This window comes from Gallus gallus, chromosome 2 (genome assembly GCF_016699485.2).
Source record: "Gallus gallus isolate bGalGal1 chromosome 2, bGalGal1.mat.broiler.GRCg7b, whole genome shotgun sequence".
In the NCBI taxonomy this organism is placed as follows: Eukaryota; Metazoa; Chordata; class Aves; order Galliformes; family Phasianidae; genus Gallus; species Gallus gallus.
Genome location: NC_052533.1, coordinates 11,337,521 through 11,365,269, shown reverse-complemented (window position 1 = coordinate 11,365,269; position 27,749 = coordinate 11,337,521). Strand labels below are relative to the sequence as shown.

General features: G+C 37.5%; 1 protein-coding gene and 1 long non-coding RNA gene across 13 annotated transcripts in view; one reads left to right on the top strand and one right to left on the bottom strand.

Annotated features, from left to right (window-relative positions):
- The window catches only part of PFKP (phosphofructokinase, platelet), a 41,566-nt gene extending 39,658 nt beyond the window's left edge, over window positions 1-1,908 (bottom strand). For 6 of the 12 annotated variants that reach the window (NM_001389314.2, NM_001389315.2, XM_040686059.2 and 3 more), the window contains exons 1-2: window positions 1,867-1,908; window positions 1,472-1,659 (exon numbers count right to left, since the gene is read on the bottom strand). In NM_001389314.2, coding sequence (NP_001376243.1) covers window positions 1,472-1,556 — 85 coding nt within the window. In that variant the 5' untranslated portion in view covers window positions 1,557-1,659; window positions 1,867-1,908. Of the gene's footprint in view, window positions 1-1,471 lie in introns of all 12 variants that reach the window. The other 6 variants (XM_040686069.2, XM_046925856.1, XM_040686125.2 and 3 more) reach the window with 2 other exon arrangements.
- LOC121109562 lies at window positions 209-27,749 on the top strand. The gene is made up of 4 exons (XR_005856469.2): window positions 209-2,039; window positions 7,061-7,170; window positions 23,880-23,985; window positions 27,330-27,749. It is a non-coding gene; the product is annotated as an uncharacterized LOC121109562 (long non-coding RNA).

Here is a 27,749-nt window from a genome sequence, read left to right as displayed (position 1 = left end):
ATCGTTTTTTTTCCACCTCAGGAACCACAACGTTTTCCCCTCTGATTGGTACCAGAGCCCTCACATCCCCGATTAGAAAGATTCCCGATAATCCCAAGTAAAACCGGGGACTCCCCGTTATTCCTGCGGGGAGAGGGCGGGAGGATGCTTCTCCCAACCCCGATGACGCAAGGAGGCGGAATCCGCAGCGACTCGCAGCGGATCACGTACACATCGGCGGCGGGGAGGGAGCGCGGAGGCACTGCTCCGTGGAGTTGCCGGCTCGGGGACGCAGCGGGGAGCGGACACTGCAGAGTGGGGGATGCTGCTCATACCGCTTACGCGCTAGAAGAACCGGGAGGATGCCTCAAACGCGGCAGGACCACGCATGTGTCCACGTGCAGGGCAGCTAGTTTTGGTCTTTAAACTACCGAGCCCATGCACAAAGGAAAGAAGCTTTTTTTTTTTTTTTTAAACCCTTCAAAAGGCGTGTTAGAGGAACATTCCTTAACTTAAAGTATTTCCGAAGCACTCTCTGGCAATAATAGTAATAAAATAATTGTGACTTCAGCGAAGGAAGCTGAAAGCAATTTTCTTTTCTTAACTGGTTAAAGTAGAGAGTCCTGTTAAACCGCATGAAAAAAAAAAAAAATCGGAGAGTCTTAATCGACCGAAACTTTAAAGTTAATTTATGTGAGGTTTTCTCGTAGAAAAGGGGAAATGAACGTGCGGGAAAACACGAGTTCAGAGCTAAGTATGCTGTTATCAAGGCTCTTTCTCTTTCCTTCTAACGTCTATAGATCTTTTGTTCCCCTCGTTACCGTGGCTGGAACTTCCTCTTACACTTCAGGCATTTAAGTGAAACACGTTTCCAGCGTGCTCCTGCTGGGCCGGAGAGCCAAGCACCACCAGAGTTTTTAAACACGGGTAGGAACAGGAAAGCGCTCCCGGTGCCAACACGCAGCGAGAAGCGGATGAGGCGAGGGCTGGCAGCAGCCAAGCAGCCTCCTCCGGTTCCCACCAGCCATTCGCTCCCCACCATTTCCCGGAGTGAAGACATTTTGGTGGTGAAAGTTCCCGGAGCGCCTCTATCCTCTGCCCTGCCAGCCTCAGAGGAGGCCACGCGTAAGGAAACGCGATGAGAACGAGTGGGACGGATGAGAGAGTCTGTCTGCAGCTCGGAGGCCGCGCAAAAACGGCTTTCAACGGCCTCAGTAAGAGAGGCAACGAGGAAACAGGAGCCCGAGGACCACCGCAGCCCCTCCAGCGGCCTCTCCCCCACCCCGAGCTGTCACCGCTCCCTTCCCCGGGCCCGGCCCCTGCTCCCCGCACTGCCGCATGCCTCCCGCATGCCTCCCACATGGGCTCCCCGCGCTCCTCCCTCCCTCACACCATCCCCCGAGGGCTTCCCCCACCCTCTCCGCTGCCCTTTCCCTTCCGCGCCTCAGCCTCCCTTCCACCCTTCCTCGTTTCCCCCGGCCCCCATAGCCACCTTGGGCATCGCCGCCGCTGGTCAGCACCCCGATGGCTTTCCCGGTGCCGGAGAGGTTCTCGAAGAACTTGGGCTGGTGATCCATGGCTGCGGGGGAAGCGGGGGGCGCGGAGCGAGGTGGTGCGGGAGCCCCTGCGGCTCGGCCCTGCTGCCCGGGAGCACGAAAGCGGCTCTGTCAAGTATTTGGCCTCCAATTGAAAAAATAAAAAAATAAATTTAAAACAAACAAACAAACAAAAAAAAAGACAAAAAACGGTGCTGGAATGTATTTACAGAACGCGTTTCGATAAGGAAGAAAAAAAAAAACGGAAGCAACGCGAAAAGCCCGGGGAAACGAAGAGGCGAAGAAAACGCGAGTGAGATCAGACGTGCAGCACGCACATCGCACCCCGCACCTCCCGCCACCACCGCCGTTTCCTCCGACCGCTCCTGCTGACAGCCCTCTCGGCTCCGCCCTCCAACGCCCCTCCGCGAGCGGCGGTTGACGGTCGTCTCGAGCAGCCAATAGGAGGGCGCGCTGTTGTCTCGAGCCACGGGTGGGCGGTTACGTTTGTGAGGCAGCGGGCAGGTGGGGGGTGTGCGCGAGGCGGGGGAGCGGCGGGGGAGGGGCCGCAGGTGGGAGCGGGAGGTGCCGTGCTGCCCTTCCCCCCGCGCCGCCGGGGCCCGGGGTGGGAGTGATGCGGTGAACATGGCTGGCGTCTGGGCAGGGGGGCGGAGGGAGCTCCATCGGACGGAGTTAGCGCATCCTCCTGGCGCCGGAGTGCTGAGTAACACTGTGCTGTGTGGAGCCGCAGCCGGGGAGCTGCTTCTCCTGTGTGGAGCTCTCTCTCGGGCCCTCCTGCTGTCAGGGCTTATCTCTGCGAGGGGAATCCCCTTCTGCCAGAGATCATCCTTCCTTTCCCAGCCTGTTCCTAGAGCTTCAGTTACTGCTCGGTTCTTCTAGTGCTGCGTTACCTTCTGTTTCTCGCTTGGCTGCTGCTGAGAAGACTCAGCTAGTGAAGAAAGCAGCTCTGGCTGAAGGAGCAGAGTGGGTTATTTCGGCCATGGTGTGGCGCAGCTTATGTCAGGGCCTGGTCGTTGTCTGCTTTGTCCCCCGGTATGTGTGCAGTATCTAGAAGCACTGCAGGCATTCAGGCACATGTAGGAAAAGGAAATCCCTGTCTACAAGTATTCACAGCTTGGAGACACGTGTTGAGTCTAAGGGAGGAGGAGAGGCAAAGCAAATGAGAGACACTGGATGGAAGCCCTGTCCTTCTGCCATACCTTTTGTTCTGCTTCATTGTGCGATGTGCCCGTGGTCATAGCAGAAACAGACCCTTATTTTAAGTTAAATAAATATTGATGTGCTGTTCCAGAAACAGTTCTTTGTGGAATGAAGTAAAACATAAGTAAAAGCATTTGCAGAATCAGGAACTAAGCTACTTGCCCAAAATTACAGTCAGGGAGAGTCAGGAACAGAAACAACATGCTGACTCAAGTTTTATACTTTAATTGCTGTAATAATTATTGTTTTGATTCAACAACTACATCACATTAAACAATTCTTACTCGAAAAATACGTTCTCATCCTGTCAACTTTCACACAGTCACAGGCACACGTACAGTCATTTGAGTAGTTCAGTCAATATTACTCAGAGATAAATGCTTCCAGAAACTGTACGTGCAAAGAAATGTCTATGCTTATTATGCAGGCAATTCTATATTTGCAAATCTCAGAGGCTAAGATGAGTGTGTTGACAATGGAAAAGACACATTTCCAAATAGCTTGCATACTTTGAGTACTTTTTTTTCTGTATAGGTAACTGCACTAGTGATAGTGTAGGGAATTTACTGTGTTATTTCCCTGTATTTGAAGATATACCCAAATAACAAACTGTAATAACAAAGGTAAACTTCTTATTGTAGAAATATATAAACACCTATAAAGTCCCATTTTGAATGATTCCAATATGAAATGAAGTCACATCAATTTATTTAAGGGTAGCTCTGGAAAAGCTAAATTAATGCTTATACGCTGCCTCTAAAATCAATTGGAATCGGGCTAATATACACTTCTACAACAGCTTCAAGATAACTGGCAGTTGATAATTTCTCATCTGAGCAATACTTTGAGGAAGCTTTGCACTGATTTTCTTTGGTACAGACACTTAGCTCATCTTTAGAACTGACTTATTTTACTCAGTTTTGTTAAACCATTTACATTTGGTCTTGAAGTAGACATGTCTCTTTTACTTCCAAGTATATCTTTGGTGCTATGGAGCTATGTTTTCTGAAAGTACTTTTTTTTTTTTTTTTTTTCCAACTGTTGTATGGTACATAAAGCATTTGGCCCTTATAACTGATGTAATTGTTTTCCCACTTGTCTAATTAGGAAGTGGCCTACAATTTCACTGCTTTTAGCGTGTATTACAGCTACTCATTGTTCTTTAAGACAGCTCTCAGGAGAGAACTGTATTTTGACTGTGTAAAGACTAATGACAGAGGTGGGAGGAAGGAAAGGATGGCGAACTGTTTGTTCTCCAGGCAGTCTTGATGTGCTTAAATATCTTACGGGGCTACACTTGCCAGGACTGAATTCTTGGCTTGAATATTGAAGACTGTTAGGGCAAACAATGTTGTTTAACCTTGTGGGATACAGTTGCAATGCAGTTAGGTACAGGTGCATAAATCATACTGACACTAAGAAAATAGCCTTTTTGAGATATTCAAACTGATAATGAAGAAACTGCATATATGAATAAAACCTCAGCAGTCAAGCTGAACACTGCATTAGGTGCTCTAATTTTCCTCTTACTATAATACCTTATACAATCAGTTTACACAGGATAGGAACAGCACAGATGGATTTCAGCTGTTCTCTGATACTCACCACTGCAGATAGTCTACTGCATCCTTTTTCTTATGCCTATATGTTCCCCATGCTCCATCTAGATCAAAGCTATCTGCCCATGTTTTTATCCTCAAGTTGGTTTAGCTACAACTGTTGTTAATTTATCAGCAGGAAATAAAATAACAGCAGGACAAGGGGGAACGGTTTTAAGTTGAAAGAGGGAAGATTTAGGTTGGATGTTAGGGGGACGTTCTTTACCGTGAGAGTGGTGAGGTACTGGAACGAGCTACCCAGAGAGGTTGTAGATGCCCTGTCCCTGGAGGTGTTCAAGGCCAGGTTAGATGGGGCCCTGGGCAACCTGGTCTAGTAAATGGGGAGGTTGGTGGCCCTGCCTGGCAGGGGGGTTGGAGATTCGTGATCCTTGAGGTCCCTTCCAATCCAGGCCATTCTGTGATTCTGTGATTCTGTGAACAGTATTTTTCTATGGCCAGGGGATCAGGCCTAGCCAGCATGGGTTCATGAAAGGCAGGTCCTGCTTGACCAACCTCATCTTCAATGATCAGGTGACCCACCTGGTGGATGAGGGGAAGGCTGTTGACATAGTCTACCTAGACAGTAAACACAGTGTTCTGCTGGAGAAGCTGGCAGCCCATGGCTTGGGCAGGTACACTCTTGTCTGGGTAAAGAATTGGCTGGATGGCCAGTCCCAGAGTGTGGTAATAAATAGAGTCACATGCAACTGGTCATGTGTGGTTTTACCCAGGGGTAGATACATAGATACTGGGGCCTGTTCTGTTCAAAATCTTTATTGATGATCTGGGTGAGGGCACTGAGTGCATCCTTGCAGATGGGAGAAAGTGTCGATCAACCTGAGGATAGGAAGGCCCTACAGAGGGATCTGGACAGGCTGGATTGCTGGACTGAAGCCAACAGGAAGAAGTTCAACAAGTCCAAGTGCCAGATCCTGCGTTTTGGCCACAACAACCCCGGGTAACACTACAAGCTGGGGACAAAGTGGCTGGAAGTCTGTGTAGAAGAAACAGACCTGGGGTACTGGTTGACTCTCATCTGAATATGAGACATCAGTGTGCCCAGGTGGCCAAGAAGACCAATGGCATCCTGGCTTGTATCAGAACTAGCATTGCCAGGAGGAGCAGGGAATTAACTGTCCCTCTGTACTCAGCACTGGTGAGGTGCCCCTGGAGTACTGTGTTCAGTTTGGGCCCCTCACTACCAGAAAGACATTGAGGCACTGGAGTGTGTTCAGAGAAGGACAACAAAGTTGATGAGGGGCCTGGAGCACAAGTCTTATGAGGGGTGGCTGAGGGAGCTGGAATTGTTCCATCTGGAGAAGAGGAGGCTCAGGGGTGACCTTAGAGCTCTCCACAACTATCTGAAGGGAGGTTGTGGTGAGGTGGGAGTAGGACTCTTCTTCCATGTAACTAGTGGTAGGTCGAGGGGGAATGGCCTCAAGTTGAGCCAGGAGAGATTCAGGTTGGACTTTAGGAAATACTTCTTCTTTGAGGACGTGGTCAGGTGCTGGAACGGGCTGCCCGGGGAGGTGGTGGACTTCCCATCCCTAGACACATTCAAGAAATGTTTAGATGTTGCACTGAGGGACATGGTTATTAGGAAATACTGGTGATAGGTGGATGGTTGGACTGGATGATCTTAGAGGTCTTTTCCAACCTTGGTGATTCTATGGTTCTATTTTATCATAGGTGTATGGAAAATCATAGAATCATAAAATGGCATCTCCAAGCCCCCTTTTGTTGGCAGGGCTGCCACCCACCACATCAGGCTGCCAGGGCCCCATCCAGCCTGGCTTTGAATGCTTCCAGGGATGGGGCATCCACTGCCTCTCTGGGCAGCCTGTATCAGTGCTTCACCAATGTCTGCATAAAGAATTTCTTCCTAATATCTAAACTAATTTCCCCTCTTTCAGTATAAAGCCATTCCCCCTTCTTCTATCACTATCAGACTGTGTAAAAAGTCACTCCTCTTCCCACTTATAAGCTCCTTTCAGGTACTTGAAGGCCACAATGAAGTTTCCCCAGAACCTTCTCTTCTCCAAGCTAAACAAGCCCCACTCTCTCTATCTTTCTTCATAGGAGAGGTGCTCTAGCCCTTCCATTTTTTTTTCCATTGTAAAATCACACGTTTTCTTAAATGACATGTACGTACCACAATCTGTAATCTATCCTCAGTGGGTTCATTATTTGATACTGTTTTGTATTGTTTGTATTGTTTTTCTTCTTTTTGCTTCCAGCTTGTAAATTCATTATTCATTGGCCACTATCGAACAGATGTTATTAATATTATATATATTTCTATGTAACCTAACTTTCAAACCTTGTTTTTTCAAAATAAAGAAGTTTAAAAAAATCCAAACAAACAACAATTTCTAAACCTCAAAACATGTTTTTCAGTGTTTTGACATGATCCTATATCTCTGGTCTCCACTTCTTAAATTAAAAGTGTGTCTTTCTCCTTTTATTGGGTATGAAAATTCAACACTGAGCTAAACAGCACTCAAAATAATGCAGATCAAAGAGGATTTGTGTTATGAAAGATGGATTGTGTCAGATATACTAGGCTTGGGATGATTGAGCTGTGCTAGTCATACATGTATCATAATTGCTTCATTTAAAAGACCTCAGAAACAGAAAAAACTGCTTCAGTCATTTATTCAAGAGGAAACATACTAATTAAATGGGTAATGAATCATAAAATTGACTGAATTATTTCTCCTTTTTTAGGGGAGAAGAATACGTAAGTCTGTCTTTCTCACCTTGAGAACTTCAGCATTGAGCCATCATTTTGTGCCACAGGATAATTTGTAAGCTTGCAGTACTATGACCCACAACAGGTGTGTGTGTGGTTGTGAAATGAGTAGGGCCATATATAGAAGTTCATAGTTCACATGGAAAGATTATAGATTAATAATGCTATTCACAGAATATGGTGCTTTGGATGTTTTATTTTAATTAGTATGAATTGTCTCAATGTGTTGAGAAGAATTCTTACTATTTGTGTGATGTGAATTTCATGTTTATGTGATTTATTGTATAATATAACAATATAAAAAATCCTTACAATATTATCTGGTATGCATAACTTCTTCTAGAGGAGTGCCTTAAATACTTGATTACTAGATGGAATTATCCTTTGTACATTATTTCTGAATTAGTGAATCCTTGTAAGAGCTTCAACAGGAGAGTTAGAGTGTGCTCATACAAAAATAAAGTATCCTCCTGACTGACAGGACAGATTGTGGAAGGCTTCAGTGCACTTGGGCAAAAGTGGGGGCTGTTTTTAGGAGTGCCCATTTCTTGTCACGTACAGAAATTGTTAGGCTGTATTATATAAAAAATGAGAACTGTGGAGGTCACTTCAGATGGAGAGATGATATTAAGTTCTCTGAAAATTTATTCTATGATATTCCTCAGGAAAATTTGGTTAGAATAATGCTTAAGCTTTAGCTTCTGACACAGCATGACTATGGGAAACATCAGCTAACTGCTTATGTGGACTGGGGCCAAATGGATCATTTGGCATCTTTTCTCTCAGCAGACTTGATGGAAATAACTGGAAGGGGAGAAAAAATCTGACAGGCCTAGGTATAAATTAGGGTTTTTTTTAAGGGAAGGGTAGCCTCTTCCCCATTTTATGACATTAGGTATCATAAAAAAACATATAAACCAAAAACAGAAAATAAACAAAATACACACAAAACAATAACAACAACACAAAAATACCCACAGATAAACACTGAAATGTTATTCTCTGTTATGCTGCTTAAAGCTATGTAGTATTATTATGCTTCAAAAAATGGATTATATTAAGTAATGATCTAACCTACACTAATTCAATTGGTTTGGTAAGTGTAACTTCATTTCTTCCTTAATATAATCTCTGATGCTCTACAGATAACAGTTATCTGTCACAAAGATTTCAATTTTATACTATTGAATTAACAGGACAGTATAATTAGTATACATCAGTCACTCCAAAAGCAATGCCTCCTTTTTATTTCCATGGAAACAACAACAGGTACAAAGAGCACACTACTTGACAGAACAAATTCTCAGCTACAAAACTCTGTTTTTCAACATACCATTAGCTATACATTTTCACCACTTATGTAAAAGAAGTTGAATCCCATGCTTGTAAAAATCTGCATGTCTGTTCAGAACTTGGCTTGTCTTTCATGTCACTGTTGCCTAGTATCTAAATAAAGAAGATATCTAAAAAAAGAAAGATCTAATATCTTTCTTTACCAGTAATATTATGTGCTTCAATCCTTGAAATATGGAGAAACCTTCTCTAGAACAGAGAAAATGTTGTTCATCTACCAGTGTCACAAATTTGGTGTGGTAAAGCTTTGGCTCATTCATTCATTAGAATGATGACACAGATTACAAAATATTGCTTTCACAAGTGGTGTGATACAGCCACTATTTTTTTCCTCAGGAAGTTAGAAGATCCATGCATGGAAAATACTGACTTCTTTCCCTGTGTTCCAGCATAGCAAGTGGTATTACATGTGGTTATGATATAACATCATGGAAAGAAATAGTGTCCATTGCAGGATGAAAGCATCTGAAGGGACTTAGACATATGATTAGGATGCCGGCTGAGTGGTAACTACTCTGAAAATCTTTTTGTTTTAAGAAAGAACTTGTGTAGCTTTAGAAACTTGGAATCCTCATTGGAAATTTACTGTGCAGCCAGAGGAATGAATAATGTATCACTGCAAGATTGAGACTAATGAGTACGCAGGGAACACTTAATAGTTTGCATAGAATAAATCCAAGGGGCTACCTAGATTTCCAGGACAAAGAATCTTTAGAAGCATGGAGAGGCCGAGATAAGTGAAATTGCAGTCACTTTCTTTTCTCAAGAAGCCATGCATGCCAGGAAGAGGCCAGTCTATGCTGCTGTGGATGAAGAAGTGATATGATGTTGCTATAGAGACAGGTTAGCATTGAAAATGAAACTAAGAGTAATTTCTAGAGTATGTCTGACTACTGCAGCCAAGTGTGGAGCAGCAATGCCTTACATGGTATCCTCTGGCACCAATAACTCAGCAAACATTTAGACAAAATGTAGTAACAATCCTTTTTCAGGAATAATGTTGGAGGGAGAGATGTGTCCAGCACAAGAACAGCAGTAAGAAGGCACAGGGGAGAGATTTGTCATCTGTTAATTTATAATCAAGCTAATTCAATTTTACAACCATTCCACCCATGTTGTGAATAATGTCTGAAGCACAGGCTGCCCTTTGATGTGGGTTAGGGCTTCTAGAGAAACTTAATTTCAGTAAGATAACAGACACTTGCCTGGAAGTTATAAAACATTGTTCCTTTTTCCCTTTGGCATCTGCAACAGAAGTTTCTATTCAGCCAAAACATTGTTTATTTGTTAGTGTTGATGTACTTCAGAACTTGTTTTTGTTTTTTGTGGGTTTTTTTGTTTGTTGTTGTTGTTTTTTAATTGAATGATAGATGATGTTTTTTGATCTCAATAATTTCAGTGCTTTCATTCACCATATTTTGAACAATATTTGTAGCTACTAAATATTAATCTCTTCAAAGAAGAAAAAGAAAGATTATAGTCAGATACATAACAAAACCAATGAATAAGGGAAAATGATCTTATAATTTGCATTTTTATAGGTCATTATTTAATTTATTTAATATTAAGTGTTCATAAATTTGGTGAAATAAATAGCTTCTGGATTTGTGTCTATGAATGGAATCTGAGTACATAAGCATGAATAAGTATTAATTATGACTTAATGAAATGCAAGGATATGAAAGACAATTTTGGAAGAGCTTTGTAAGTTACGGTAAAATACTACTTTCTGTGCCAATCTTGAGTATGCAGCATTTTGTTATTCCTGCAAACAGAAAGATGTAAAACACTTTATTCTTTACTTTTTTTTTTTTTAATTACTAGTTATCCATTGAATTAAACTTATATTTATTAAACAAGACTTTTTCCCCTTCAGTTACGTCTGAATAATCTACTAGAATAAATTGAGGTGCTTCTCAGAAAGCATTTAGTGCTGGTTTCTAGTCAAAACCAAACAGCCTCTGCATCACAAAGCAGATGTTATGTATTATTGAAAGTATGGAGGCTTTAGCATTCAAAGACTGACTACCAATCTGTTTACATAAGGATGGAAAATCCTTATGCATCACTTCAAAACTACTCTCGTGTATTAATTGCTTGAGAGAAGCAGGTCAAATCACAAAATGCTAATGTACTGGGATGTAATGAGGACATTATGCTGCATTTGCTTGGAATATTGAATGGCATTTTTTTCTTTTTATTGCTGTATTATCAACAGATTGTGTAAGTTGTGAATGAGTTTTGAGCAAAGCTAGTAGATACTATGGCCTTTATATTTCTTTCTTTTAAAAATCTTTTTCGTAACTGCCTTTGTTTTATCCTATCAATACAGAATTAGTGTGTTAGAAAACAATGAATATGTTTTTTCTCTTGCAAAAAACATAAAAAGTCTTAGAAATTCGAATGCCACTTTCCAGGAAAAAATAAAGTAAAATAAAATAAAAGTAAACTCTTCATGATAAATACACATTAGTAATTTTTTAATTCATGTTGCATTTGTGCTGTATAAAATCAGGGTTGTTAATCAGTTCTTTGTTGCCTACATGAAAAACTGGTATTATTACCTCTGGCCTATGCTTTTATCATCATGTTATTACCAGAAGTTCAAAAGCTACCTTAGGTATTACCTTGTTCCTTCAGAACAGGCTTTAACAGAGGTCTTATCCTTTCTGGTCCAAAATGTTTGGTACCACCTGGCTCAGATAGTGTATTGCAGCAATCTTTGTGACTGTTTTCCTCCAATTAACACATATAGACATCTTAGTTTCATATAGTGCTTTGATTTACCAGCATACCTATAAATACAAGGAAAAAAATACGCTCCCACAGAGATGATACAAGTTCTTTTTTGTTGAAAATCTAACGAGGTTAGAATTTGCCAACTTCTCCAGCAGGAACTAAAATATCTTTCTGTAGCTGCTGCTTGGAACTCATGTCAAGATTCCTAAAAAATTCCTCATCCTGATAAATCTTCTTCCGTGGCAGAATATTTCATATTTTAATATGAAATATAAAAGAGTTAATTAGCTGAGGATTTAAGTCCAGTGCATCTCTTAAGTCCTTTACTATTACAGACTTGTTTTTCTCAACTTATATTTTCTGTGTTGAATATTTTGATTAAAAGGTATCTTTTCTAAACTGATTAAAATGGGTTCTGACTGTTATTAAAATAAATATTTGGCACAATAATTATACCCTCCTAAACTAACTCAATTTAGACATGGCTACTCTTAAGGAATAAAACTATTCAATGAACTCGTTGGAAAAGTAATGGAAATGGAAATTTTAAAATATTATTTATCATTGTTATAAGCACTATCATTACATATGGTAATGTAAGGTACTGCCAAAGCATGTCCCAAATATTGCCAGATGTATTAAAATCTTCCACAGAATGTTGTCAGGGACAAAAGCAATTTCTCAGCTCAAAACTGTGTTTGTTTTTATTTGTTTGTTTGTTTGTTTTGCATTATTTTACTTTGTTATTTGTCTCAGTTTAATTCATGGAAGAGATTTTATTCTTGTATGGATAACTGATTTTGTGGTATTAATTTGCTACTGAAACACTGCACTCTCTAAGCAATAATCTTCCTCAGAGAGGTCTTAGCTGAGGGAACAACTCCCATTTTCAGTGGCATATAAATATGCCACTCAATAGGTGATCAAAACTGTGCCAGCTCTTGAACTTGAAGATAAAATGTAGATCTAAGGAGGTTAATTTTGATAATGTTGATTGTCTGATAGCTCTCTTTTGTTTGGAAAAGATGTAGGGTTTATTGCTGTTGTCATTTGCCCCTCCTTTCCCAAGCCATTTTTGAAAAAAGAATACTGGCAATTTGGGGAAGTAATTTTAAAGTGCAGTACTGGGCTACATGTGAAGGCTTGAAGTAGATTAAAAAAAATAAATTCAGTAGTGATAAGGAAATAGGACAGATTTGGAATTACAAATAGACGCACAATATAACAACCAGCACAACTGTCATGCTCAGTGTTTATACTGAATACAAGGTTTAGAGTACCATACTGATTGTACCTTTTTTATGAAATATACTCCATTTTTTTTAGTAAAGTAAACAACAACACATTTACATGCTTTCTTGCATCCTTTTTATTAAGACTAAAGTTATTATAAGTTGGTTAGAAAAAATATCTTGACAAAACTATCTTAACAAAAATAAGTTAAGTAACTTATATCTTTAAATAGGAACTATGTGTATACTGCTTCCTTTAATTTTTTAAAAAATAACATAATTTATCTTGATGTGACAATACATCCTCAAAATATTTGATTAGAACTGACATTCTTAATGTGTTGATCTTCTCCTGAAAGAGTAGTTTTCAATTCTTTGAAGTAGCTCTCTTGATTGTGCATGGATCTCTTGCCAAGTGCACTGATCATTTGTCTGTGAAGTAGAGGTTATTAAAAAGTGTTTTTTAGATATTTTATAAAAGATGACATAACATATTATGGCAGAAGGAAAATGTGAATTGAGAAGAAGCCTACTTACCTTGGACACAAATGTATCCATTTTTTGGAAGCACTCTTTCACTATAGACTCATGAATGACGTTAAGTTTGGGCTTCAGCTGTTATTTTTAATGGAAAATAAAAGAAGCTATTAGTTCAAAAAGTGATAAGTATATAAAAAATGCACATAACTTGATAAAACTGATAGACATGCGCTGAAATGCATTTCTCACATATGAGCCTTCTGAAGGTATCAGTGTGAAAGATAGCATACTGCTGACAGCTTACAAATATATCCAAGAAGGAGATTCCACAATCATTCTGGTCAACCTGTGTCAGTGCTCAGTCATCTGCACAGTACAAAAGTACTTTCTGGTGTTCAGACATAATTTTCTGTGTTTCACTGTATGCCCATTGCATCTTATCCTAACACTGGGGAGCACTGGAAAGAGTTTGGCTCCATCTTCTTTGCACTATCCAGTCAGGTATTTATAGACACTGATGAGAGGCCCCTCAGCCTTCTCCTCTCTGGGATGAAAAATTCCAGGTCTCTCAGCTTTTTCTTATAGGAGAGATGCTCCAAACCCTTCATGACCGTTCACTGGGTTCTCCAGTATGTCCATATATCTAATATTGAGGGCTCCAGAACTGGGCACAATATTCTAGATGCAGTCTCACCATTGCTGAGTAAGAAAACTATTATTTAAATATCACGCTGAGGAGTAAGACATTATACTTACACAAGTCTTGAGTTGGGCATGAGCTTCATATATTTCTCTTAGAAAAATGTTCTTATTTTGAAAAGGTGCATCTGTTCTCTTGAAAAACTCAGCAATTTCATGTACTATATGAACAATGGCTGCGTGATCATGTTTAACCTACAGAGACAAAAAAAAAAAAAAAAACAGACTAACTTAGTTTTTGAAGTTTGCACTTAAACTTTGGTTAATGTACCTTTTCCAACTGCCTGAGACCAGATGTTATTAATCCTTGCACAGTTTTTATCAATTGCTTGTATTCTTCAAAAATTTAAGTAGAAAACATTATAGGAAGTAATATGCATTAAATTGACATAATTTGTTTGAAAATCAGAAATTGTATGTACAATTTCCAAATTTTCTTTTTCATTAACTTGGTCTCTATTTTGTAAAGTAAATATATCTTGCATTTTTGGTCTGTTTTTATATACTTGAATACATACAATGTATGAGGAATAATTAATAAGAGAACAAAAGTCAAAACTAGATTAAGATCCAAGCCAAGGGACTAGGAATGTGGGAATGTGCAGCTCTTTCCTCACAACTACATATCTGGTGAAGGGGAACTGTCTTTCTAAGAGAAGGTGGAACACCAGAAGTGGCTAATATTGCATTGTATCTTTTGTACTCTATTGGGCTTAGAGACTTCATTAGAGGTGAATTGGAAGTGGGATGAATGAGCTGCTTTCATGTGGCGACACTCTCAGTCAAGCACCCTCTTACTTCGCATCACTGAAGACCTGAGTGTAGAGTAGTATTTAAAATTACTTCCTTGCTACTTTGGGATCTGTTCCTGACTGAAACCAAACCTGACATACTGATCTTGTAGATTCCAGAACACCAGATTAATTACAACTAATGTTCTACGTTAGACAGCATAGTAATAAAATAGCATCTATCTTTTTCTTGTACGTAGTAACATGATTTAAAAACTAGGAAACGCATAAAACAGGAACTTACTGACTTCTTTTTTTTGTTGTTTTCTTCCTAATTCCAAATACCCTTTATCTTTTCAGGAATAGTTTATGAAAGCAAATGAGAATTCATTGTAATGGTAATGATAGGACTGCAGAGTTTGAAATTGAAAAGGTTATAATTGAGCTTACTTTATGTTATCTCTTGATAAACGTCTTGATCAAAGGGAAAATCGCAAAAGGAGACAAATGGGCAAGGAGATGTTCCTTTATAATATTTCTGATTTCCAAAAATGTGTTCTGAGATCATTTATGCCAAAGAAAGGTTTCTTTGTGATTGTGGAAGTACTTTCTTTTGAGTAGGACTGCTTTCTCGGAAAGTAAACTGGGGTATTATGTTTTCAGCTGATGCCATATAGCAGGGAGCCCTGGTGGATTCCAGACTATGTGACTAGGTATATTTCATTAGCCAGTGAACTCTCAGGGAGAAGAATTTGGAGTGAAAGTTCAAAAATCTGATTTACCATTTAATCCTAGAAGATTATTATGCCATAACTCTAATGTGAAGTCTTGTGTCAAGGTACATATCTACGTGAAGTAGAGATGTTACAGTGAAATACAACCAAGTACATTTATTTTACTACTTACTGCTTTTAGCATTTTCTCAGGGAAGCACAATTCTTCGTTGCTCACTTCATCACACTCCAAAGAATAGCTTCTATTGTTCTTAAAGAAAACATTGGTGTAATCATTTTAAGTATATGTAAAATTTTTATTACAGAAAAAATAATCAGAGAAGGCTTCATTAATTAATTAATGGATCTCTTATCAGTGAAAGACTACATTCATAGAGGACACTATATATCTCATGATGTTGTGTGAAGGAGGTTTATTTGGCTTATACATACCCAAAATGGAACAAATGTCTGCTCATATAGCAGGACTCTTCACCTATTTCAATTTTTTTCAAACATTATATTTGTATGAGGAGATGCTCAGGAAAGGGCAGGCCACAAAAATTACCACAAATGCCATCAGAAAGCATTTGTTTCAATAACTTTTCTTCATGACTGTGGAAGCTCTTTTCTATGGGTGGGATTATCTCCTGTGAAATTATGGTGTTATGGCTTCAACTGATGCAAGTTAGCAAAAATACCCGGAGACCTCTAAAACATGTGACTTCTGTCACTCCTTTGTGGAGTACGTGGGGCTTTTCATGGAAGACACAAAATTACCAGATATTGAGGTGAATTTGAATGAAAAAAAAAAAAAAGATTTTGGGTTTCATAGAAAAGGGACATTTTGGTACATAACTTTTTTGTAATCTAAAACATTGCAATCACGCAATTATTACACATTTAATAAATAACTTAAAATATCTTACACCAAAACTGAAGAAAGGAAAGACTGAAGACTACATCTATAGACCATGATGGTATTTTACACATTACTTACAAGTTTCTCAATCTCATTTAAAAGTTCACTCCACTGCACACTTTCAAAGCATTTGTGGATGTTGCTTTGTCGATTACCGAGGGATGTGGTAATAAAGCAAACAGTCAAGACGAAGAAGCTTCTGGGGCAATACATTGTCTAGCTCTGAAACAGTGAAGAATTGAACAGTAGGCTAACATGATCAGGATGATTTTACAATTTTGTAAAGTCATAGAAGAATAGTTGGTACCATTTACCCCTGATTGTTCACTTTTAGTCAGTAGTATTTCTAATAAAGATAAAGATCGTAACTATACCTAAACATGGACTAAACTCTAATCAGTGCAATTATATCCACTTTAACCATTTCACTCAGCACTTTAGCAATCATAATGTTTCCAGAGGTTAGAAGATAACAATGACAATGATTATGCTGTGGTAGGCCTAAAGAGCTACATTTTTATGCTATAATATTTTGAAGCTAAGTATGTTACTCAATGTATAATCAGAAAAAAAAAAAAATCATATAAGAGAACTTCTAGTGTATGATCCATACAATATATGAATGGTTAGATGTGTTTAATTTTGTTTTTGTTGATTGTATTCTAATGTTATAAAACATATTTTCCCACTGTTTTTTTATAGATAAAAAAGAGTAATATATAGAAAAATGGCATTGTTTACTAAAGTAAATTGGACATAATGTAAACTACTGCCAGTTCTACTAAATAATGATTTTTTAAAAAAAGATTTTTTTTTAGAGCAGTTTGCTGTATAGTTAATACTCGTAACTTGTAACACGGTTTAAAGAAATTGTTTCTAAATATAAGGGTTTTTTAAATCAGATGTGATACTAATTTGGCACTACAATTGTAAAGGCAAAATGAAATGAGTAAAACAAAATTCAGCAGTATAATATAAGGGACCTACCTTGCGGATAATATCCAGCTCCTGATTGTGCAACTTCTGGAGAGCTCCTGGGGTACCATTCTGTCAGCTATTCCAGCCTCTTTTAAATACTTTTCCCCCAGTTTAGAAATATGTGACTGCCTCCTTTTAGCAGATGATGCAGAGTGAAACTTCCTTCTTTCAGTATTCCTTTTCTTCAGGTACACCGATTTCCAGGCAAGAAGGTAGTTATATGTAGCTGGCATGGAGGCCACATTTTAAAGTTTTTATTTATCCTGATAAGGACTGTGTAGCTGAAGAATAAAACAGTAATGTTTGTTTTATAAGATTTTACACCAGCTTAATAAGTAACAGTTGGCAGTTTGTAAATAGTCACATACAGTTAATAAAATATAAAACTTCCTATTCTTCAATATGAATAAATGATATTTTCTGTATTTACATTACGAGTATATATAACATCTCAAATGATTTTATTTTGTGCTTGTGTAATATCAAACACTGTAAAAAATTCTACGTGAACATCCATTTTACAGTTCTGCAAGAATTATATTTACATATAAATACAAGATGCAAACGTGCACACACGTGCATATGCATCACACACATATATATGCATATCTACAGATACATCTGTATAGACAAAATCCCTAGATTACACCAAGTACTATGAAGTAATCTGCAGAAGTCTTTAATTGGCTGTAGGTTGGAGTATTTAAAGGTACTGAAGAGAATTGATGTCCCAGAGATAATCTCCAACAAATTAAAAAATGTTTTAATAATAACAATAATTATATTTTTTCATCACATTTTCTCTCTTAGGCTTTGAAATCCTTTCAGAATTCAAAGCAACTGTAGCATCTAACTGTATTGTTTTTATTATTTCATACCCCTCTGAGCTTTTTATCCTACTGCCTGAAGTTTTGCTGCTATAAAGTTTGCCCAAATGTTAAGCATTGTTACTTGCAAATTAAATGCCTGACACCAAGTTTTTCAAGTTTTTAGACAGATTCATAGTTGTAAATTTTCTCATGATATCTAACATCTGGCTTAGTAGAAAGTTCATTAAAACCGTATTTCTGTCTTTCATTTTGTAATTTGTCCCTTTACAGAATGAGTTCTTGTCTTTGCTAATTTTCCTTTACAAATGGTTGTGAATGTCTGTTCTACACTTAGTATTGACAACTCTCAGGAATTGTCACAGGACATCTAACATCTGGGTTTAAGAATGATTTTTGTCTCTTTTCTGTGGAAAAGTAAAGTAGCTGGATAGGTTTGTAGAGTTGACATCCAAACAGTGGATGATAGCACATTGAGGTGGTTTGTGGTGCATTTCAGCAGTGATTACAGCTATGTGAGAGATGTTCTAGATGGCCATTCTCAGTTGTCATGCCATGAAATGAGGAGTGTCTTGATGCACTCATGCATGCAAATGGGCCAACAGTGGTGACTATGTTGAAAAATAACGTTTCTTAGCGGAGGATTTTTTCTGTCATACAGCGTTATTATGCTCTTTGTACCTGTTATAATTTCCATGGAAAGAAATAGAAGACAGTACTTTCAGAGCAACCTACATATATTACTCTCTATATACCGAAGCATGCTGGTTAAGTTTCAGGTTCTAACATACACATAATGTTAATCCAAACATCTTTAAATGGTAGCACCTTGAACTTCATATGTGATATTTGACTTGGGTTAGTTTTTTAATTGACATCAGTACAAATTAGAAAATATAATCTATATGGTACATCTTCCATGGGTATTTCATGGGAAAAATTCTGAAAAGTGTTTTGGCTGAGCAAAAGAACTGCATGAAAAAATGCCAGTGTTCCTTATCTCTGTCTTCATTTTCTTCCTTACCAATAGAAGATGCAAAATGGTTGCTGTGTACTATCTTGTGACTAAATCATAATTATTCTTCCTAAAAAATTAGTGCACCTATAATAAAAGATGTCTGACAAATGTCTGTGTTTGAAAATTGACTTCACTTTTTCCTTCCTGCTTAGCTTTCTACATTAGGTTTTATACTTCAGGGTAATTTACTCATTTCCTTCTGTGCACTGGGACTCCAATACTGACTAGGACAAAGCATCTGAAATTCTTTAGCTTTCTTCCTTTAATGCTTTCTCCCTCTATTGTGGTTTTCCTTTTTTAAAAAATAGCAGTGATGTGGCAAAACTTCCACTCTGTTGTGTTTCTAATTAAAACATTTCAAACAAAAAGGCCAGAAAAAGAATTAATTAAAGATAAAAAACTTACAGAAGCTTTATTGAGAATAAGAACTACAGTTTTTGTTGTGTTTTGGCCCTTTTGTGCTGATTTGTCAGAGGAAAATAAGCTAATTTACTCAAATGAGGTAATTAAATACTGACACTATTGCTATGCAAATATAAAAAATTGTGCTTGAAGATCACATTCTGTTAAGGGTCTGAAGTGTTTCCTGCCCAACCCTTCACTCTTTTTTTCTTCATTTTTCTTTGATGTGGGTGTGAACTCTTTAAATTTATTATTATTATCATCATTATTTGAAACGTCATACCTTTCTGTATCAAGTCCACCCACTGAAAGTGAAAGCCACACCCAAAAGAAAGTGATTTCCTGTTGATCAGGAAAAGTAACCTGAAAAGACTTACTGAGGTTATAAGGTTAAATATCTAACCGTACTTCTTAGAATTTGAAACAGCATCCTGTAGATGAAATGGTAGCAACACACCTCTCAAAAATTTTACTTTCACTTGTTTGGGAAGGTGGATATTGTGAAAATTATGAAACCTTGACTTTACTATCTACTTTAAATCTTAATCCTGATACTAATTTAGCTTATAATTCATCTTTAAAGCATAAAAATGGAACTTACATTAAAGAGAGGCCATGGAAAATCAGTATTGTATTGACTAGGAGGAATTTAAGGTTTTATATTTGCTGAGAGTTGTTATAAATTAAAGCAGAAATGCCTAAACTAGAGCTTAGCCAGTAACACAGGAGACTAAGAAATATGAAATGGGTAGACTCTTTCCTATTACAGTTAACTATATGTAGCATTCTTAGTTGAGACAGCTGCAGAACGATGTATAAACCGTGTATACATTTATACGGTATACATTGTACTTTTGGTTTTACTAGATGTTCTGCAAATTTGTCATAGTTTATGATAGATAAAGGTAAAATATCTATCCAGAAGTGTAGAAAATATTAACATTTCGTGACAGCTATATGTATCTATTTTTTGGGAAATATATTCAAATTGCTTAAAAGCATGTATTATGTCACCTCAATTTAACTTAAATGAAGTTTTGTAACAGGATGTAATATTTTTGTGAATGTCAGTATGTTAGATATATAATACTGAGGCTGAGTGGTGAAGACTAATGATGACAATAGCTCACCATGAAGGAAATATTTTAACAAACATTTAACAAATATTGTATTAGGCCCAGTATCAACATTGTCCTAATCCAGCACGCTACATTTTAATGTAAAAGAAAGAGGAAATTTAATGGTGATAAAGTATAATTTGTACTAGCATACAAACGTGAGAAAAGGAAAATGTATATCAGAGTTTGAGGCTGGATTTGGTGATTTTAGGGATTTTTTTATAGTTTTTTTGTAAAGTGTGTTTTAAAGAAAGCATTCTGCAGTATTTATTAACTAAACTAAATTGAATTGTGGTCTTAAATCCAGAAAATGTCAGTAAAATAAAAGCTACCTCTTTTTCATGTGTTCCCACAACCATATCTTCCTCAATTAAAATAATTGTACAAACTGTTGGAATAGTTGAATATTCTAAGTTGAGCCTGAGAACGATTCCTCCTTATCACTTTCGGTATCATTTCCTACCATATCTTTTAATTCACATTACTTTCTATTCCTGAAGGTTATGCATCTGTTTTAGAATTCCCACTCATTTCTTTCTCCGCAAAATATTTCTTGCAAAGATCCTGCTCTATGACACAGGCATTCCTGAGTTAATGTTTGAAAGCACTTTGTGGTTTATATAATATTTTTAACAATATTGTAATGTGAAACATTTAGACATGATTATTTTGGCATCCAGACTGAGACATTTTCAAAAGACTTCCTGCAAGTGCTGATCACCCAATCTCTGGTGAGAATCTGTTGAGGTATGGGCTAGAAAAGTTGAGTTGGACTGAAAACTGAATGCTTGGGCCTTGAGAATGGTCATCAGTGTCACAATAATTAACTGGAAGCCAACAAGTGGTGGAGTACCCAAAGGATCAGTTATGGGTCTACTATGGTTTAACATCTTCACTAATCTTTTGAATAGTGGGGCAGAGTGTACCCTCAGCAAGTTTACAAATGACACAAAACTGAGAGAAGAGGATGATATGTCAAAGGTTCTGCCAACCAGAAGGACCTGGGCAGGCTGGAGAAATGGGTTGACTAGAACCTCATACGGTCCAACAAGGAGAAATACAAAGTCCTTCACCTGGATAAGACCAACTCCAGGCACCAAGAACATGTTAGGGACCACCCAGCCACAGAGCAACCTGGCAGAAAAGGGTCTGGGAATCCTGGTGGACATCAAGTTGAACATGAGCCCTTACCACTAAGAGGGCTCATAGTATTCTGGACTGCACAAGGCAAAATATTGCCAGCAGAGCAAGGGAGGTAATCTCTCCTCTGCTTAGGACTGATGAGTCCACACGTGGAGTACTGTGTCCTTTTCTGGACATACTGGCGAGCCCAATGAAAGACCGCAGAATTGCACATCTCTTCTATCAGGAGAGGCTGAGAGAGCTGGGTCTATTCAGTATGGAGAAGAGTAGGTTCATGGGAGATCTTATCAATGTCTGTAAATACCTTAAGGGAGTGTGCAAAGAGGATGAAGCCAGGCTCTCTTCAGTGATGCTCAGTGCCAGGTCAAGAAGCAAAGAGCACAAATTAGAATGCAAGAGGTTCCGTCAGGAAGCATTCTGTGCTCATCTAGAAATGCTGTGGAGTTTCCTCCTTGGAGATATTAAAAAACTAAGATGCTGTCCTGGGCAACCTGTTCTAGGTGTCTGCTTGATTGAGGTGTTTTACAGGAAGACCTCCGAGGTCCCTTCCAAACTCAACTTTTCTGTGATTCTTTATTTGAATGCAAATTATTCAGAAAGTTACTGGGAAAGAACAATTATTTTGCTTCATTTAGGAGAACTAATATTAGTGCTTTCCTTTGCTTAGCAAAGTGGAACCTCATGATCCAGACAGTGGAAGCCTAATTTGTCATAAAGTATTTTAGGTTTATGGCACTTGTGCAGGTATCCGTAAATTAGGGAGTGATGCACGCAGGGCAAGTATATTAATATGGTATTTAAAACAGATTTTTCAAAATGTGGTAAGTGAACCAAGTTATTGTGGGAAGTGTTAATATGGGGTTTTGGAGTACCTGCACCCATTGATTTTATAATAAGACTGAAAACATTAATGAGATTTTCATAGGTGTTAATGCTTTTAATCACTTGCAGATGGCAAAATTACAGAGGATAGTTTTTAAATTGCCACATGTATTAAACACTCTGCAATTTCTGTTTCCATGCAGCCATTGTACTTTATTACTAAAGTATCTTAGCCGAGATGCAAAATGAATGGGAAACTGAGCTAACAAATGTAATGAGAATAAAGCCAGTCTATTTTTTCAGTTCCCAGAAATGGACATTTAAAAGATAGGTATAGTCTACTCAATACTGATGATTGTCACTACTGATCTCTTCTGACTTGCAGTAAAAATCTTTTTTTTTTTTTTTTTTTTTTTGTGTGCGTGTGTGTACAGAGTTCTTATGACAAAATCCACCACCATCAAAAAGGAACAGTATAAAGACTTCCCTTGGAAATATCCACCTGACTTTACACACAACCTAGAAACTTAATAGTATAAAACTCATTTCTGAATGGAAAACATCAAAGAACAAATGAAGTGTCAATGAGATTAAATTTGTATCACAAAGTTGCTGAAGCACTTGAAATAATACTTTTAGTATTTCATTTATTAGCAGGTATTTTTAAATCTGTTATTTTCTACAATACTAATAGTTTACTGCAAATGCAACTTTCCCCAAATTGCAGAATCTTTAAAACCATCATGAAGTAGCAGACTTACTTGCTTCTTAACATGAGATACAATGAGACATTCTTATTTATTTTGATTCCTGTTATTCTCAGAATTCAGGAAGATATTTTAAATGGTAAAAAGATAACTGCAAGATATTCTAATGTAGTGTTTATAGGTGTATGAATATATAAATATATACATTTATATGTATAGATATTAGTTGCCCTGAAAAGCCAGTACGTGCAGTTTAAATATATGATGCTTTTAAAAATATCATAATTCTAAGCAGAAAACCTTATGCTTGTGTAACAAATATTTATACACCTCTACTATGGGCTTTGAAATCCACAGCACTTCAATGAGATTGATAGTTGAATACAATCTCTCTATAAATACAAATCTAAAATATTTTACATAGCACAGTTTCTAATTTTTTATGTTCTAGGTTATTCCAGCTGGCTAAACAAGCTCTTTTCACCGTGCAAAATCATAATGTTCTGTTCCTAACTTTCATTTTTCTTACTCAGAGTAGCACTGGGTGGTTTCACTTTGCACACTACAGTGAGCTAGGACATACTCTCCACCCTTCCTATAAGTTAGACACCTAACTTCACAATAACTGGCAAAGGCTTTTTAGTGGCCAGCTCAGTTTTTGTTTTGTTTCTTAGTTTCATTTCAGGAAATAGACAATTATTTGTACATTTCATTGCTGTCAATTTCAGACTGGATTTTTTTTTTTTTTTTTTTATGATTTGTTACATTCCATTTGTGTTTCCTGGCAACAAATGGAACCTCTCTAACTGTGACCTTACAATGAGAATTGAGGATTTTCACAGCTACCCCACACTTCATGCTTCTACACTGAGATGCAATCTGACACTCTCTCTTTTCCTTCCTTTCTAAGTCCCCCGGGGCCATTTCCTTGCTATGCTGAGTTCAAAAGGAAGGACTGAGCTTTGTGTCCTGGCAGGAAGCCTTTTTACCCTTAAGCCAGCTGCCTGATTTTGTCTGTGAGTATATCTTTAGAATAAGCAGTAGCAGCAGAAGTTACAGATTTAGAAGAGTTGCAATGTGTGGCATTACAAATTAATCTCAGAATTTCTACTAAATTCATCTAAATTCTCGTTTCAAAGCTGCATTTCAAAAGGCTGCTTTTCACGATGTGTTTGTCACGATGTGTTTGTTGATCTTGGGGTATACAATTGAAAGTTACAACTGATGGCTATCGTTCATATTCTTGTTATGTAACTGAGTTGAAAACATAAGTCACTTAGGTTTTACTTTACTAAAGCACAGTACTTTTTTTTCTTTTGTTAGGATAACAAATCCAGTTTCCACAGTTGCTAGTTACACATTTTGTGCTTCGGTCTCCTAATCATATTTATGGCTCTTTTGCTGAATTTACTCCAGTGTGACAATGTCTTTTTTTTTGCTGGAAAGTTCAAAAGTGGACTCGGTATTCTAGATGAGTTCTCACAAGTGCTGTATAAAAGAGAATAACAATTTCCCTGGACCTGCTTACTGACCACAGATAATAGAGAGGCCAGTAAGTCTTCTTGATGGCAAAGGCTCAATGTTGACTCATTTTCATGTTAACCAGGACCACAGACTTTTTTGCAAAGCTGCCATTTAGTTGATAACACCAGCCTGTGCAGCTGAGTGGTGTTATTTCATCCAAACTACAGGAGTTTCTATTTGCTTTTTTGAAGCTTGTTAGGTCTGTCCATATCTCTAGTCTGTTGAAAATCTTCCAACAGGGGATCCACCCTCCAGTGTACTTGTACCAGCCCGCAATTTAATATTCTCTGTATACGTGTTGAGACTATATTACTTTTCATAGTTCTGGCCATTAAAAAAGTCATTAAGCAGACTGACCTCAGCATTGACTCCTGAGGAGTGCTGTTTGGAACTCACTTTCAGGTGGCCTTCATGTGTTGATTGCAACACTTTGAGCCATCCTAGCCCATTTTCTACTTGTGTTATAGCCAACATATCCAGACAGTATTTCTCCAATGTGACTATTAGGATATGCTGGGAGAAAGAAAAGAAAAAAAAAAAAAAGAAACCATTTTAAATCTGACAGGGGCTGGCTATGTCAAGAGCATCTTGGTCATGAATTTGGATGTGTGATTTTCTGACTTAATTAACAGCTTAGCCTGTTAAACTGATGTATTGCTTTCAACTTTGTAACTCTTTAGTAAGCAGTAATTTCTAGATGTAATTGGCCAAGACAAGAGCCCCAAATAATTTGGTGCCTGGCTACAACAACCAGTATGGTAAAAATATCATGGTTGTAATTGGCCACTACAGTTTTTTCCTGTACTGTTTCTTGTTAGAATGGGTTAAATAAACTACAAAAATAGTTCTTAGTCAAAGGCTTTGACCTCTGCAAGCTCAACCATGTAATCAGAAAGAGCTGGATAGGAGGCCAAATGTATTACTTAGAATGTAACTGGATGAATTCTGATACTAGCACGTGATCATTGTGATTTTTGCCATTTGAGTGTCCTAGATAAATGGGAATACAATTACAAAGTCTCAACAAAACATTCCTGATGATTCATCTTTAGTCTTGTCTCATCTTGCATCTCCCAATATTTATTGAGTGATTTATCCTTTTGTGTAGCAATAGTTTCCCCTTCTTTGAATACTGTTAAAGGTGGAATGTGCATTCCAAGTGAACAAATTATAGTTTCAGTCAGGAAATAATTTTCTTCTATACCTGTATCTAATAAATTAGGACTTGAATCTTACCATACAGGAATATTCTTATTATATTTAAATAATTAAAAATATAATTATATCCTATGTTTTTTTGGTAAAGGTCTTCAGATTAACTGGGACTTTAAGACTGAATTTACAAGAAAAAGATTTAGTATTTGTATGGCCTATTCCATACTTCAAGTTAACAACATTTCCACAGAACTTATACTCATGTATATCCTGGGCTGTGTTCAGACACTTTGGAGTAATTACTTGCTATTACCTCTTAATGCATGCCTCAGCCATGTTGGAACAAGAAATTAATCTGTACTGGGGTTAAGCAACACTATTTCCCTTTCTGTTTTTAAACTCTTCTTTCCATTAGTAGAAGTTGCATTCACAGAAGCCAAAACTTAAAGGCTGTCTTTGGATTCAACATACTTGAAAACTTGATTTGGTTTAGCCTATTGTGATTAAAATCCCCACAAGAATGATGGTTTATTGAGGCAGAACATGTCTCCTGCTGTTATATACTATTTTAAACCCCAGAAGAATAAGATATTATTTTTTTTTCCATCTGTTTAGGAAGACATGTCAGTGCTTCCTAGACGGCTGAAAAATCTCATCTCTAACCACTAATCTACAAGAATTATCACATATGCTCCTCCCTGAAGTAGTACTTAGAACTTATATTTTGCTACCTGTCCAAGTGGATCTAATAGGGAATAAATATATTTTAATGAGTTGGAGTAGAGTGTAATAAGAAACAATTTTCTTGAATACTGTAAAACTTGTATTAGTATGTATGTGGGAAAAGAAATAACTCTTAATCTCATTAGGTACACTGATAATAGTCCAGATAAGAACTGATTAGCAAACATCCAGAACTGTTTCTATGGTATGTTCCATGTGACATCTTGTGAAATGCTCCTGGAAATAAGATTTCTTGTTCTTTAAACTAGTCTTCTATCATCCTAGATGTAGTATTTAGTGACATAAGACTTCTCTCAGCTTTTTTTCCACAAGGAGTCAAACTTAAGTATAAATATTTTCTCTAGCTGCTAGAAACTGATAAGGAAAAATGTAAAAGATGTTTTCTTCACAAATGAGAATCAGGTAAAATGCTTTCAGAAGCAACAGGCTATTCTTGAATGTTATTTACTCATGAACTTTACAACCAGTGGCAGAATACAGGTATTCCCTGTGTGCACTATAATTTCTAGAAACAAACATATCTTAATAACAAGTTAATGTGAAGTTAACAACTCCTATAAAAGACATCAAAGCACTACTGAATTATGGTGTTGTTTCCAGTTCTTAAGTGAGGACTTTTCTGTTGCATCCAGCAAGCTTTCTGCTCTTCTTTTGACTTTTTTTCTCTTTCATAAGCTGCTCAAGGTGAAATGAATAAAACATTCAGCATCAAACAGGAAATGAGAGCTTGGAAGATATTTCATCATGCTTGTTGCAATACGTAGAAAACCACAAATTGTTTCTGAAGGAGAACAGGTTGTCCCTGAAATGACAGGATAAAATGAGGGAAATGAAACTTAAACTGCTGTAAATAGATGGAATGAGCCATATGTTGAAAGGGGAAACCTCAGTCTAGTCTGTTGAAACATGCAGGTGAAATCTGGAATTCTTTTTACAGTGCTGACTCACTGAGAGTACATGACCTGCACCAGATCAGTAGTTTCTTGTGGAGAAGCACTTCAGGAACTGTTGGGAAGAACTCAGATATACACAGATCAGTTTAAAAAATTCCACTTGCTACTTTGCTTCAAATATATACTTTTTCATTTATACATTGATATATTCTTGCTGGTACTTGTCAGTGATAGTAATGAATCCTTGCTACAGAGAGTCACTCACTTCTACACTATGCTTGGGTTACTCTTAGACATTTTATAGAGCATGCTATAGCAGTTGACAGATCTCAACTTTTCTGGATTTGTTACTAGTGTATTCCTGTCACAGAAACTACAAGACTACTTCTTCTTTAGTGTTTTTACATTAGTAGTGTGGTTAATTCAATAATTTCTTCTGAAATAAATAAAGCTATTTACTAGAC